Source organism: Larus michahellis, chromosome 6 (genome assembly GCF_964199755.1).
Source record: "Larus michahellis chromosome 6, bLarMic1.1, whole genome shotgun sequence".
Lineage (NCBI taxonomy): Eukaryota > Metazoa > Chordata > Aves > Charadriiformes > Laridae > Larus > Larus michahellis.
In genome coordinates this window covers 11392013-11405729 of record NC_133901.1, presented here as the reverse complement: position 1 = coordinate 11405729, position 13717 = coordinate 11392013, and the positions used below count along the sequence as shown (strand labels likewise).

Sequence of the window (13717 nt, the reverse complement as noted above, 5' to 3'; positions counted from 1 at the left end):
TTCACATGGCTGGCAAGTATCTGAGGGAGGAATAATGTTTGTGACATCGGAGGTATACACAAAGTAAGGGAAGAAGACATCTTTCTTGTTTGGTCTTTTCCTGTGATACATAAGGCTGTTGTACTTAAACCTATAGCTAAACAAGGTCTTCCCCCCCCAGTATTTAAAAAAAAATATCTATATGGAATATGGTATAAGTGTGCATTTCATGTCATAGTCTCCTGCATGTGCACACTGAAGAGTGTCAGGAAAAATGAGCTGTTGTGTTAAAGGGAATCCATGACATACAGTCTTGTGTCAGCTGTTACTTTTCCAGCTTGTCTGACTTGTATTGTCCTGGTTTTTGTTAATGAGTAACTGCACACGTGTGATTATTGTTCAGTGTTTTTTCCAATTTCTTGTTGAAGTGTTGGTGGCCACGATTACAAACGAGAATTCTGGCTGGTGTGGGTTCTGAAGAGTTATGTGATCCTTAAGTGTGTAAATGGGAGTGTGGAGTGGTTATAGGAAATATAATTGCTGGGTAGCATGTGGTAAGACTATTACTGGAGTAACGTATTTGCTTTTGCTGACACATTTTTATACACAATGTACAAAAATTGGAGAGTATTCAACAAAGAAATAAGGCATGATTTGTGGCCCACGAAACAATGAGAGAGCTCAGTCTATTTTGTTAGATTGAAAGAAGGTTAAAGAATGACTTTATCGTTATCTATAAATACACCCACCAGGCAGATATCTTATGCTGGAGTGCTCTTCAGTGTAAGAGACAGACATGACTAGATTCATTGATGGATGGAAGCCAAAGTTATATTAAAAAAAGAGAAGGGGGAAGGCAACTCTAAAAGCAGCACATATTTTAACAGCAACTTGATTGCTGTGTCATAGTGAGGGGACTTCAGTCTCCGTTTAGTTTAAAAACCAGGTTAGATTATGTATGAAAGTATATATTACACTTCAGTGAGTTACTAGATTTTTACAGGGATAAAGTGCTAAGATTTATAATTATTCTTTGGGTTGCAGTATAGTCACGTCTGTCATGTATGCTTTTGTGTCACTTAATAGTGAAATTTCTCGGTCACGTTTGATCTGGGTTGAGCATTGCACTGAGCCATCTAATCCTTTGAATAGTGCCTCCCCAGGCGTTTTTGGTTTGAAGTGGTATGTACAGAAACTGCCACTGGGTGGCACCAAACTAAAAAAATAAGATAAACATTTGACTTGCAAATTACTTTTTCTTTTCCGTTTAAAGAACAATAAATCAAAGCATGCTTCAATAATTAGGTGAAAGGTAGCCTCTGAATCAGTGTTTTTAGTTTAGAGCACCATCCTTTCCAAGGATTTTGCGATTGTTGAGAAGTTTTCATTGTTTTACTTGTCTAAGATGCACATCAAGGGTAGGAAAATGGTCTGGGTTTTGTTATTTTACACATGCCCTTTTGTAAAACATTCCTCAAACTTGAAAATACAGGATATTTGGGTAGCTGAGGAGGTGACTGTATAGAATGAGACTAATGCACCTGCAGGGTGGCAGTAATATCATACAACTCTAAGATTTTATTTGCAAGCAGTTGAGTAGCTTACCTGAGTGGGATGGGGCCAAACTTAATAGCATATTTATCTGTTACTGTAAATTAGATTACTACTTGAAATGTCTCTGAAGTACAGTGTGGCTATATTTTGTACATCTTTTTTTATTGAGACACTAAGTTAAATGATCTATATGGTCTCTGAAAAATGCCATTTTAATTTCTGAAAAGGAATTTGGAGTAGAGTAGGATTCCAAAGACACAAGAAGAAACCCCATCACAAAATTTATTGTCCTATTCTGTCTGTTAAACTTTGCAAAAGATCTGAACAAACTTTTTCCTTAGATTAATGTTTGCAGCACTGTCCCTAGGGAGGTAAGAATTTTTCGTGTCAAAAAGAAGCTGTTGCCATTAATATCTATGGAAGACTTACAACTGAATTTTGAGCAGTCAGTGTAAATAGCTTAGTCAAGGCTTTAGGAGTGTAGCCAGCTTGCTATATAGTCAACGTAAGAGTTCTCCAGGGGACGAGTTGAATTCCTCGATGTGCTCATGGGAATCTTTTTTTCTTTCTTTCTTTCTCCCATCTATGTGAAAAATGAGGGAAGCTCTTTCACTCTTCTTGTTGAAGCACCAAGTTTTAGAGTTTTGAAGTTAGACTGTTAATGTCTTTCCTTTGCTTTCAGTACTGTATTTCTCTCATTTTTGTCAAATCTGTAAACGTGCAGAGAGATGACCGCATAGGTGAAGACGCATTCTCTCCTTAATTCAGTTTTCATTGCTTTTCTGCTTTATTTTAGGCTGCGAGCTTTGTCTAGTGGCGGGAGCGTGACATCCCCTCCTCTGTCTCCGGCTTTGCCAAAGTACAAACTAGCAGACTATCGCTATGGGAGAGAAGAAATGTTGGCACTTTTTCTAAAGGATAATAAGGTGAGCAGGAAGAGGAAGAAGGCCTGATGTGTGTGTTCCTAATGACAGTCTTGTGATTAGGAATAGTTACTTGCATTTTGTGATTATGGACAAAGAAATTGTGTATCCCTTGGCAAAGAACTGAAGAAGTCAGATTGTGGGTTTTGTGTATTTGTGCTTATTTGATCCTACTCTTACTGCATTAATTATGTTTGATTCTTTTTGTCACTTTAGGGCCAACTTCCTGTACCCTCTGAGAACAAAAAAATACCCTCGTTGCCATATTCAGTCCCACTGCCACAGATGAGTGAGGATTAAAGTCCCCTTGCAGCTGTGTAGATTTGCTTGCCTCAGTAGGATTTTATTTAATATAGTGTAAAATAGTTATTTGATTCAGCTTGAAAGTTGGGCAATAAATCATATTAGCAGATCACTTAAAAAAAAAAAAAAAGGCAAGAGCTCGCCATTTATCCTGACTTAAGGCAGCTCACTTCAGTAGGTAAGCAGCCCAATGAGAGCAGGCCTCAAGTAGTTCTCTGGCACTCAGGACACACAGTCTAGCACAGGCAATACAAAGGAGCCGTGTAGAAAGGCAAGAACTTCCCTCTGGTTTAATTTCAAACAAAGGTCTTGGCGATATGAAAGTCACATTTCAGAGAGCAGTTCAGGCAAATGATTCATTCATTCCGCATTTGAAAACATTAGGTTTTTCTGTAGGTGCCGACAGAGGTTAGTGTATTGTTGCAGGAGGCACATAGTGACTTGGAAGTCTGAATCCCTCCGAGAGCCTTACCTTCGAATCAGGGAGGGACTACAAGAAATTATGTCAGGTTGTGCCTTTAGCTTCGCACATAGATGTGCATGCCTACCTCCATATCCTTACCTACTGTGCCTCTGCTGACATTTTTGTTCGGTGCTGGGAGCCCTGCGTTGCTTATACACAGATTCAAGGGCATTGAATGTCAGAGATTTTTTCAAAAGCTGATAAGCGTGTTATAGCTTAAAGCTGTGCTTTAACATGCAGAACTATCCTGCTCTGCTTTGAGAAGCTGCAGTTTAAACCTTGATGTTATGCTTGAATAAGTCAGCCTGTCAGAGGTCTTCTGACTGTTCTTTGCAATTTGTGTATGCTATATCAGATAATGCTAAGACCCCTGCAGTTGCGACTGATTCAGAACAACCCCTTAATACCCTGTGTTACAGGAAGCTCTCCAATGGTTATGAATGGTCCAAAAGAATATTTTCTCCCTGTGTTTTGGCACTATTACTAGAGTATGTCTTGCTTTTGATATACACGTGTTTCCATGGTGTTGAGTAATTCTAGTTATTGGGACTGAGAGGACTCTTGACACTGTTTCTAGTCAACTACTAGATGTGATGTTTTACAGCTGTATTTTGTACCCTAGTCTTTTTTCACTGTGGCATCTTCAGTCTTTGCTGCCTGAAGATTAGGCAAAGTTGCATCTCTGATTAAAAGATACTCAGATTGAAAGCAGGAAGACTTCTGCTAGCAAATACCCAAATGAAATAAAACCTTAGGTTGCTTTGCTTCAATTAAAATTGGGAGAAGTTCTTTATCTGTAGTATTGTGAACTAGATATTTTTGAAACGCTTCTCTGTTGGCATAATTAGAACTCACTTGGCTGTAATTGCAGCTGCTTGTTCATACGCTCAAGGTCACATCTGCTGATGGAGCTTCTATCTGACGATGGACTAGTTAAAAATTAGTGTTTAAAATTTATTTTGATTTAAATCATGAGTTTTCTCTACTTAATGCATCCATACCTGTAGTTTCACTTTACTTTTTCTTTGGTTTTACTCTCCTTGTGGGTTGTAAATTGGAAATGCTGACTTTTAAGTCAAATACAACCTCTGTGCTATATATGGTAGTTTTGTTAATATAAATATATAAATGTGGCTATAAAAGTGCATTGAAGTTAAAGCAATACTTTTTTAATTTACCAGATGAAATTTCACTTCAGATCTGAGCTGTGGCAGTGTGGAAGTTTGAATTCTGATGTGTATGATACTGATACTTTACATATTACAGTTGTGGGTGGTGGATACTTTGGGTGTTTTGTCTATATGAATTTTTTTTCTGGGGGGTGTAAATTTGCAGTGGAGTTGCACCCACCCCCAGTAAATGTTATTGGAAGTACTGGTGTACCTGGTAGATGGAGACAGAGTTGGCAGGATAAAAGTTTGATCAAAGTATGTGGCGTTGTCCCTGAAATGGAAATACTTGACTATATTTGTATGCTATTTTTCTTTCATACAGATACCTTCAGACCTTCTGGATAAGGAGTTTCTGCCTATTTTACAAGAGGAGCCCCTGCCACCACTGGCACTTGTACCTTTTACAGAAGAAGAACAGGTTTGTATCCACTTCAAAACAAACAAAACCTAACAAACAAAAAACCAAAAAAAACCCCAGGCCACCTTTAGATTGTCATTTGTGTAAAGGTGAAATGAAGAGTATGCCTCCATTAAAAACCATAAAATTTAAGATTAGTGTATTTCAGGGAAAGAAGTTATGAAAGCATGCTGTGTTAGCATAAAGTTTAAATTCTGTTCATGCTCAATTAGTATCTTAAATTTGAACAAATATTTTTCATACACTGTTCTGTTGATGGCAGACAGACAACTTGTTAAATCCAGGATCATCTTCTGGGAAGTATTACCTGTTTAAGTACACAGCATTTTTAGATTAATGAAACTTTCTTCAGCTTTGGGACCACCTTCTCTGTTGTAATAGAAGTGTCTAGGTTCTGTAACTTCAGCTTTGTAGTCTTTGGAGAAGTGTTGGAGTTTTTTGACTGTTAACATTTCTTAGGAAGGTGCAGTACTCTTAATTAGTTTTTATGTAAGCAGTTGCTTGATTTTTTTTTTCCCTGTTTGGTCTCTATAAGTGTATAATTAATTGGTGAACAAGATAAGAGTGAGAGCAGGTAGTCCACAACGATTCCATTTCAAGGGTGACTGATCTCAGTAGTTTGAAAGCCCTTGCTTTTCATTCGATTCCTAGCAGAGAAAACTGTCTGCCCCCCTCTGGATAAATGCCTCTGACTTTTGACTGTGAATTGATTCCTTCTTCATGGCTGTTAGAACTTCTGATTTTGCAGTTGCTCTTTGGTTTGTCATATTTCTTCTTTCTTCTTTTCTTACTTCAGAATATTGTGGTTTGATTTTTTGGGTTTTTTTTTTTCTTTTCTAAAAGAAAGATGAGTATTTTTACTGACTTGAGTGTAATTTGATTTTTTTGTAGGGGTGGGGTGTGTTAGTATTAATTTCTTAAGATTTTAGAGCATCCTCCTTCCTTTGCCCCAGGCTATTGTATTCTTGAGTTTTTCATCATCTTTTTGTGTCTGGGTATTCTGGCATATCTTCTTCACCTCTTCTGGAATTCCTTCCTCTTCAGAGTTGATTCATACTTTTTGTGTCATTTTTAGGATGCTATCCTTTGACGTAAGATACTAATAGTTTAGCTTTCGATCAGCAGTCATATTTAAGTTCATGTGAATACACTATGGACACTTCATGTCATAGTTAGTCTTAAAAAGCTAGTGAGAGAATACGCTTTTATGGGAAATCTTAGTCATTCTCTAGTGGGAACAGGAGGGATTCAGGCAGCAAGCCCAGGAAATGGTCAGTCAGACATACAGTAACACAACGAAATATTGACCCTCAGTGTCAAATACCTTTGGACGTATTTTTTTGCTGATGTGTAGTGGAGTCGTTCAGAGTGAAAACTGCAAGCCTTTTACGGTTAAAGGGGAGGTGTGCTTCTGGTGATTGTCAAGATACTCTCCAAGAGGAATAGTAAGAGTTGAAGGCTATGGTATTGAAAATGTGCCTCTTGGTACAGATGAGGTGGTAAGTGCTGCTGAGCTTCAGGGGTAGGTGGTCCTCTGCTGCAGTGCCCAGTGTTTCATCAGTCTTCAAAACTCCTGAGGAGCTGGTGTGCACTTGATTACTGTTTTTTTTTCCTGCTCCTTTTCATTGTAATCATACAGGAGTTGTCATGGTCAGTTTAACAGTTCTCCACAATCTCCACAAAAATCTTAATCTGAATGAAGTGCTTCATATTCCCTTTCTGAGAAAGCCTTTCCTTTAATGTGTTCTGGGGACCCAGAGGATGTGAACAATGTGTTTTTTTTTTCTTGTCTGAAGATCTCTTTTCCTCCTTCGTGACCGATTTGAGATACCAAGGGTATGGCGTTATTTAAGCTACAGAAATTCCTGGTGTTTGTTTCCCATGACATAATAAACATTGTTTATCATCTAGAATCCCATTCAGAAGTGATCTTAAGGTGAATGTTAATGGCTTTGCTGCTAGTTGTGGTGCAGGAAAGCTCTTTCACCTAAGGTTGATAAAAGAGAGTTTAAAACACCTTTGTGCCCCCTGAGTGAATACTGAAGTTAGTGTTATCCTCTTGGAACTTGAAGGACAGAGATTGGGAGTCCTGTAGAGGACAGGCTGATCAGAACACGTGTAATTTGGGGTAGTGTTCAGTTGGAGCTGAACCAGTCAGGCTTACTCTTGCCTTGGATTCAGAGCAATTCTTGCTTGCAAACTGAGAGTTATGCACTTGATAGCATTGTCCATGCATGTGTAGTATGTGTCCAGGAAGAACTTGTCTGATCTCTCTCAAGGTGATTTAAAGATGAGTTATCTAGAGGATGATTTAAGCTTAAATTTGTTTAGTGCTGTGAAATTTAACTAGTCTGATACTTTTGGCTCCAGATTTCCCTATTACAGGACATGGATATACTTTGGACAGTATTGCTGGTCCTTTTTATCCTTTTTATGTAGAATGTCATTTTCCTAGTGATAAGAATGCTGAGCTAACCTAGTGGTCAACTGATTCACATCGTATTAAGTTTTGTTATGACATAGATTAGTCTAAGATCTGTATCCAGGGAACTGTGTTTTGAAGAAAAGACTTCTGTGTATAGCTTTAACAGGGGTTTCCACCACCGACCGCTGGCAATATGCAGCATGTGTTCCTTTGCCTTTTTTCCCCCAGTTGCTCTTATTTGCATTAGGAGAGAATTCAGTTGTCTTAATCTTATCTGCTGCTTGAGTAAGGGAGTCTCAAGCTCTTGCTGAATATAATGAAAAGTTTTTTGTGTCCTCAGTGGTTATGTTTCTGATGTGTGTTTCATGGGACATCTTCCATTTGCTACTAAAAAATGAATTGAGACCCTGTTTTAGGGCAGCTTTGCTCTTTGATATGCATTGTCAGGGACAGACACTGAAGTAATATACTAATCGAGAATAGGGTGGTTTTTGTTTTATTGACTTTGCTGCTTTGTTATTTTTGTGATCTCACCATGTGGATTATTATCATTATGCATGTTACAAGGATTGCATCTTCACCACAGTAGGCGCTACAGAGGGGAGGGAGAATTTGTTTGGAGTTTAAGCAGACAAGTCAAAAAAATAAATTGGAAGTGAGATTGCTATTTTGTTCTTATTGGAAAAATAAGGCATCAAAAATTAAGGAGTCTCCTATGCAAGACAGTGAATTTGATCAATAGTTTAAAATTGTTTCTGTAGTAAAATATTTCACTGATTCACAAAAAAGCAGAAGTATCAACAGCAGGAAAGGTGATCTGCTTAGAGGCAAATGGAGGTAGTTCATTTTGACTTGCTGTAATGTTGAAATGGTTGTTTTAAATCATTAAAGAGCTAACTAGGAAAATAAAAATCAGATTTACTGGAGGCTGACCTTGCTATTTTGCCATGCACGGCTGGATTGCGCCCCCACATCCCTAAAGTCTATTAAGTTACCAATTCTCTCTTGAAGGAAGAACATATCAAGCGGTTAGGCTTGTTTCTGAAATGGGTTAGAACTCTTTCAGATTTCTATTGGCTTTGATGGTAGCCATTTAGATTTTAAGTAGTATATAATTGCTTGTCTCATTGTTCTCTGAAGACCTTCAAAGTCATAGTAATCCAGATGAGTTCATGGAAGCAATTTTTGCCTCCTTTCAGTTCCTGTCAAGATGCCTGATGTAACAGCTGTCTGGAGTCCTTTGCATTCTAATTATTTAAAACTTGTTTTCAGAAAGCGTGTGTGAATTCAGGTTTGCTTGTTAACATTTCTGAACATGCGCCTGAATTCTTTGGCCCAGTTTCCAACTGTTTGTGCTCAAGAGAATGGGACTGGATTTGGTTATAATTATCCATTCTTTGTCGAAATAGCTTTTTCCTTAGCAATCATTTCATATTAAAGTACAGTTCAATTTTACTGGTGTTTATTGTCTTATTAAAATGAGTATCACTTAAATTTCATAAGTCTTAAATACACTTATTTTTCCCCAAAGCATGTTACTCCTATGATACATTTAGAGAAAAAACGTTATTTCTGCAAAGGTTGGTAAATATAGTTTTATTCAGCTTCTGTTGTTCTTTACATGTTCCTGCTTTCCTTATGTAAGTTTAGAATTGGTATTAATTAATGGTGTCAGGTATAGGCAGGTGCCAATCTCTTTTTTGCAACTGAGTGACTGTGTTTAAAGCTGCTGATGTTCTAATCACTTCTGTGCTGGAATCATCTGATAAAGGAGTAGGTGCTCACTTGCTGCCTTTAGAGCATGGAAATTTCAGGTAAGTGACTTGGAAGCACTAATGTTGACCAAGATCCTTTTGTGGAGTACTTCACCTATGCATGTCTCCAAGGAATCCTTTTACTTGCTAGTGTTAGTCAATTGTAGAGAACCTGTAACAAACATAAGGAAAGCAGACCTGGTATTAAGCTAAACTTAGGATTGTTTTAGGTTTAAAATTTATTTTATTTTAAAATTTATTTTATTTTTAAATTTAGGATTGATTGAGATTTTGTTTTGTTTTTTAATAGAATCTCGCATTGTCTCTCACTTCTTCTTGGCAGAGAAATTTCTCGATGTCTGTAAACAGTGCTGCTGTCCTGCGGTTGACAGGACGTGGAGGAGGAACGGTGGTAGGGGCTCCTCGAGGTCGAAGTTCCTCTAGAGGTCGAGGTGAGCCGTTAGCGGGGTGTGCTGCAATGTATGAAGGTGATCCAGGTTAAAGCTTCTGAAAGATGTTAGATGGAGCTTGGTTACAGCCAGATGTTCTCATGCCCAGCTTTTGTTCCCTTCAGACTTTGAAACCTTTCCAGTAAGATATTGTTACAGAATGAACATTGCATTTAGTGGTGGTTCTGCTCACCTTAGTGCACATCTGGTATCTGTGTTATGCGTCTTTGTCAGATTGGTGGATGTGGAAAACAAAAGGAAAGGTAATTTTGAGGTGGGATGGGAAATTGTTTGCTTCAGAATTGTTTGAAATAACTTTAATAAACTTTAAGCCAATTTATAGGAAAAGGGGAGAAGAATCCACAAATGTATTTAAAACATTAAGATTGTAGTAAGTGGTGTTCAGTGTTCTGAAAAATCACTTTTATTTATTAACATCCTGAGAATAAACAGGAGAAGGTTAATGGGAAGACATAATTGGATTTGGGAGAAATATGAGTCTTGCCAATTTTAGTGCATCACTATAGTTGATGTCTCATCCTGGATCACTTCAAACATTTGCAAATTAATTGGGAAAATGTCCTCAAGCTGTATCACTAGATTCAAAACAAATTGTTAAATCCAGGATTTATCTTAGCAGTTCACTTTCAATGCGCATGCTGCTGTGAACGCTATTTTGGGGTTTTTGTATATAAATATAATGGGTTACATTTAGAATACTAAGAAACTAATAATTTGGAAATATCACCTGGAGTAATTTATCATGTTATCTCTGTCTTTGCAGGTGCTTAGGTGAGGTTTCTCTTAGGGTCCTTTCTAATTCAATTCTAAATGTCTTTAACTGGTGATATTCTCAGTAACACCTTCAGAAATCACTTCCATATATAATTAAATGCTTGACCAGAATTTTGCTATGACTTAATTTGTTCTCTTACTTTTTGTTCTCGTTCCTTAATCCTGCTTTCTTCTTGGTTTACATCTTTCAAATATTTGTAGATTGTGACCTGTCCTCCTGTGCTTGCTCCTCGGCTAAGGCATATACATTTAAACTCCTGTAAGGCTATCTCTGGATTTCCCTCTAACTTCCCTTTCTTTCTTTATCACTATCTTTCCCCAATTGCTCAGGGCTTAATTAAAAAAATGAAAAGTATGTGCACATACATACACGTGGGGTGAGACTGTTACTTATATATTTCTTGTTATATTTCTGTTGTATGTTTGAAAGCTGTTGCTTTTTTGCTTTAATGTGCATATTGCATTGCTACCACCCATGTTCCACATTTGCTAGGAATACGTGTATTAGCTATTTTTTTTTTTCTAGGTGCATTAAGGCTTAATTCTGCAAATGAAATGAACGCTGCTTAAAATTTGGTGATTTAAGGTCATATCACCACTAGTGTGCTCTCTAGTTTCAATCTTGAGATACCGTGGACATTTCTAATTTGCCAAGCCCTTTCTTTTCCTTTCTTTTGTCAAATTTTCTTTTTTTTTTTTTTTACCATTAGCAGTGAATGTCATCCCTATGCAGTGAGCAGTGTGTTGCTTTTTAATTGCCTCCGCTAGTTTCAATGAAGTCATAGGGTTAAATGTGGCAGAATATGGCTTCTAATCCAGTAATTCTATTGAATCTATTTGCATGCATGGAAATTTTGTTTGGTGGTAAAGTTTGATTCATTACACTTCAGGGGACAGAATTTACAGTTTATGCGGTATTAAGACTGAAAGCTTCTACTGCATATATTCTTATTTTTTCATGCTTAGTTTTTGAGATATGTTAAGAAATACTAGCTCAAGAACTTTGTTGCAAAATTTGTCTTTTCCACCTATTTTTGTTTTCATCCTCATGATCTTTTGCTCTTAATTTGTATGAATCGTTATATGCTGTGCTTGTTAGGCTACTCCGTCATTCTTACCTTCTGCTAAGCTGTAAAGGACACATTTCTCCACCTTACCCCATTCATTTTTCATTCTTGTTACAGTTTGAAATTGTAAATCGCTGAGCTTTCCCTCTTTCGTTGATCCTGGCTGCTGCTTGTTTCTTTCCGTATTCCCCTTTTCTTCCCGTAAGCGATTAGTCTTGGGCTTTAGGCATGATGAGTCTTCCCAAAGTTCCTATATCTCAGGAAACAAATTAGGGCTTCTGCGAGGACAAAATTGTAGATTTTTCGTAATTATACACGCAATGTTCTTGTAATTAAAGACTGTGTTTCAAATAGTTATTTGTGAAAAGCTCGGCATAGGACTGTTGACATCTAATTTACAAAAGTAACACTTTACTTGCAAGTACCAAGCTTTAAATACGGTTTTGGTTTTTTTCAAGTTACAGTGGAAAGGACTTGGAATTTCTTTAGAGTTTGCTCACTAAATGAGCTGCTTCACTTAACAGTCGGAAAATGTTTTTCTTTATTGCCTTGCAAAATTGCCTGTGTTCAAAAAGTTATCTGGTGTTTTTCATGAACTGTACATCATTGTATGCGACAAAGCTGCTGCCGCTCAAATGCGATTTCAGCTTTACCAAAACAAGATTACTGTCTTGAAGTGACTTGCACAACAGTAACTTCAGGGAAGAATTTGCATGTACGATTAGATTTATTAATGAAGTTCCCTCATTGAGGCACAAATCACACAATTGTGTTCCAGCATTTGGGAGCGTGAGAGGGAGTCTGTGACAGTCTGGCAAAGGGAAGCACGGATAAACTGCTGGTAAAGGAAGGTTATTGTTAGAACTCTAAATGTGGCTTCCCTTATCAGTGTTTAAAACTACAACATAACACTCAGTAAATATTTTCTCAACAGTCACCCCAAGTCTTACTGACAACAACTGAATTTAGCTGATGTGGAAATTATTACTTTGTGGAAGTTGGTTTGATTTTCGTTTAAAATTTTTATGACTTTGTGCTGAAATACAACTTTGTGTTACTGTTAAAAAAACACTTGCAACGTGCAGCTGCCATCACTAATACTGTATGTGTCTTGTGTGGAGCCGTAAATCCAAACCATTTTATTTAGTTATGAAGTTATATTCTCTAAAGAAACCAAGTACTTGCACGTGACCTTTTTTCTAATTGACTTGTTTTCCTGGGAGCTCCCTGTGGTGTGCAGTTAAGCCCTGGGCTTTGTGCTGGCGGGACTGGAATGTCAACATTCATGAATAAGAGCCTCAGACGAGGAGAGATTTAAATAGTCCCTGGAATGGGCTGTAGGCTTACAGACACCTTGTTTTGTAGCTGTTCTCCTTTCTAGTTAAGACCCTTATGAAGGGTACTTTGCTGCCCATTAGAGCTCTTTCCCCTCCCACCCTCTTTCCTCTTTGTAATCTGTTTTTGCGGCTGTTGGGAAGCGTGTAAGTGGTGTGAGAGTGGAAAGTTCTCATACCTAAACAGCAGTAGTTGAACTGCAGTTATCCTGCTCTTCCCACACAGTGTTACAGCTATGATCGTAGATCCTAACTCCAGTCATGCTGTAATTTCAAGAATTTGCATGTTGTATTGTGTTGGGGCTTTCTTCATAATGACAATTAGAATGACAGTGTTTGCTGCCTCTTGCTTGTGACTTGTACTTTTTACTTAAATTCAGACTTGTCTGTTTTTTCTGGTTAGAGACTTTTGGTTGTTAGGATTACAATATCCATTCTGAGGTTTTTAAGGAATTACTGAAATACAAGTGACACAGCTGCTCCATTCAGTTCTTAAATGAAAGAGTTTATTGACATCTAGTGCCTCTGAATTCAATACGTTGTGCAACATCTACACTTAGAAAGTCTGCTCCTCATGTGCCAGGTGTTTTGTTTTTTTTTTGGTAGTGGCGTTCTATTTAAAATAAGCATGTTGCTCTAAATTTATTAGCCGCAAAAAAAAAAAAGCCACAAAGTGCAGAAACAGAATGGTGAGCAGTGTGCTTATACGTGCAGTTTTATCCTCTCCGCAAGCATGTCTCATGTGTTCTGTTATCACTATTAGCTGTGTCCAGTGTGCACTTCCAGGTCCGACTCATCTACTTAATACTTGCTGAATAACTGACTTTGTACACCACGGTTTTCCTTAACTACCTACTTCTCTTCTGTAGCTTGGAAGGATGTTTTAATGCAGTATGCTTCTCACGCAGCGGTATGCTTGGTTTCTGCTGGAGTTGCGCATGTGCTTCTGCAGGGAACTGTTGAATGGGCACATCTTGTTTCTGCACCTCGACTGTGTGCCTTGGAGAATGCAGTGGAGGAGGGTGGCAACACAACCACAGCAAAGGCGGCTTAAGTAGGTCCTGTCCGGTACCGTGTGGTA

General features: G+C 37.9%; 1 protein-coding gene across 25 annotated transcripts in view; it reads left to right on the top strand.

Annotated features, from left to right (window-relative positions):
* Nucleotides 1-13717, top strand: part of GIGYF2 (GRB10 interacting GYF protein 2) — a 77010-nt gene that overhangs the window by 12865 nt on the left and 50428 nt on the right. For 15 of the 25 annotated variants that reach the window (XM_074592844.1, XM_074592841.1, XM_074592832.1 and 12 more), the window contains 3 exons: nt 2330-2459; nt 4717-4812; nt 9302-9443. In XM_074592844.1, coding sequence (XP_074448945.1) covers nt 2330-2459; nt 4717-4812; nt 9302-9443 — 368 coding nt within the window. The remainder of the gene's footprint in view (nt 1-2329; nt 2460-4716; nt 4813-9301; nt 9444-13717) is intronic. The other 10 variants (XM_074592846.1, XM_074592834.1, XM_074592845.1 and 7 more) reach the window with 2 other exon arrangements.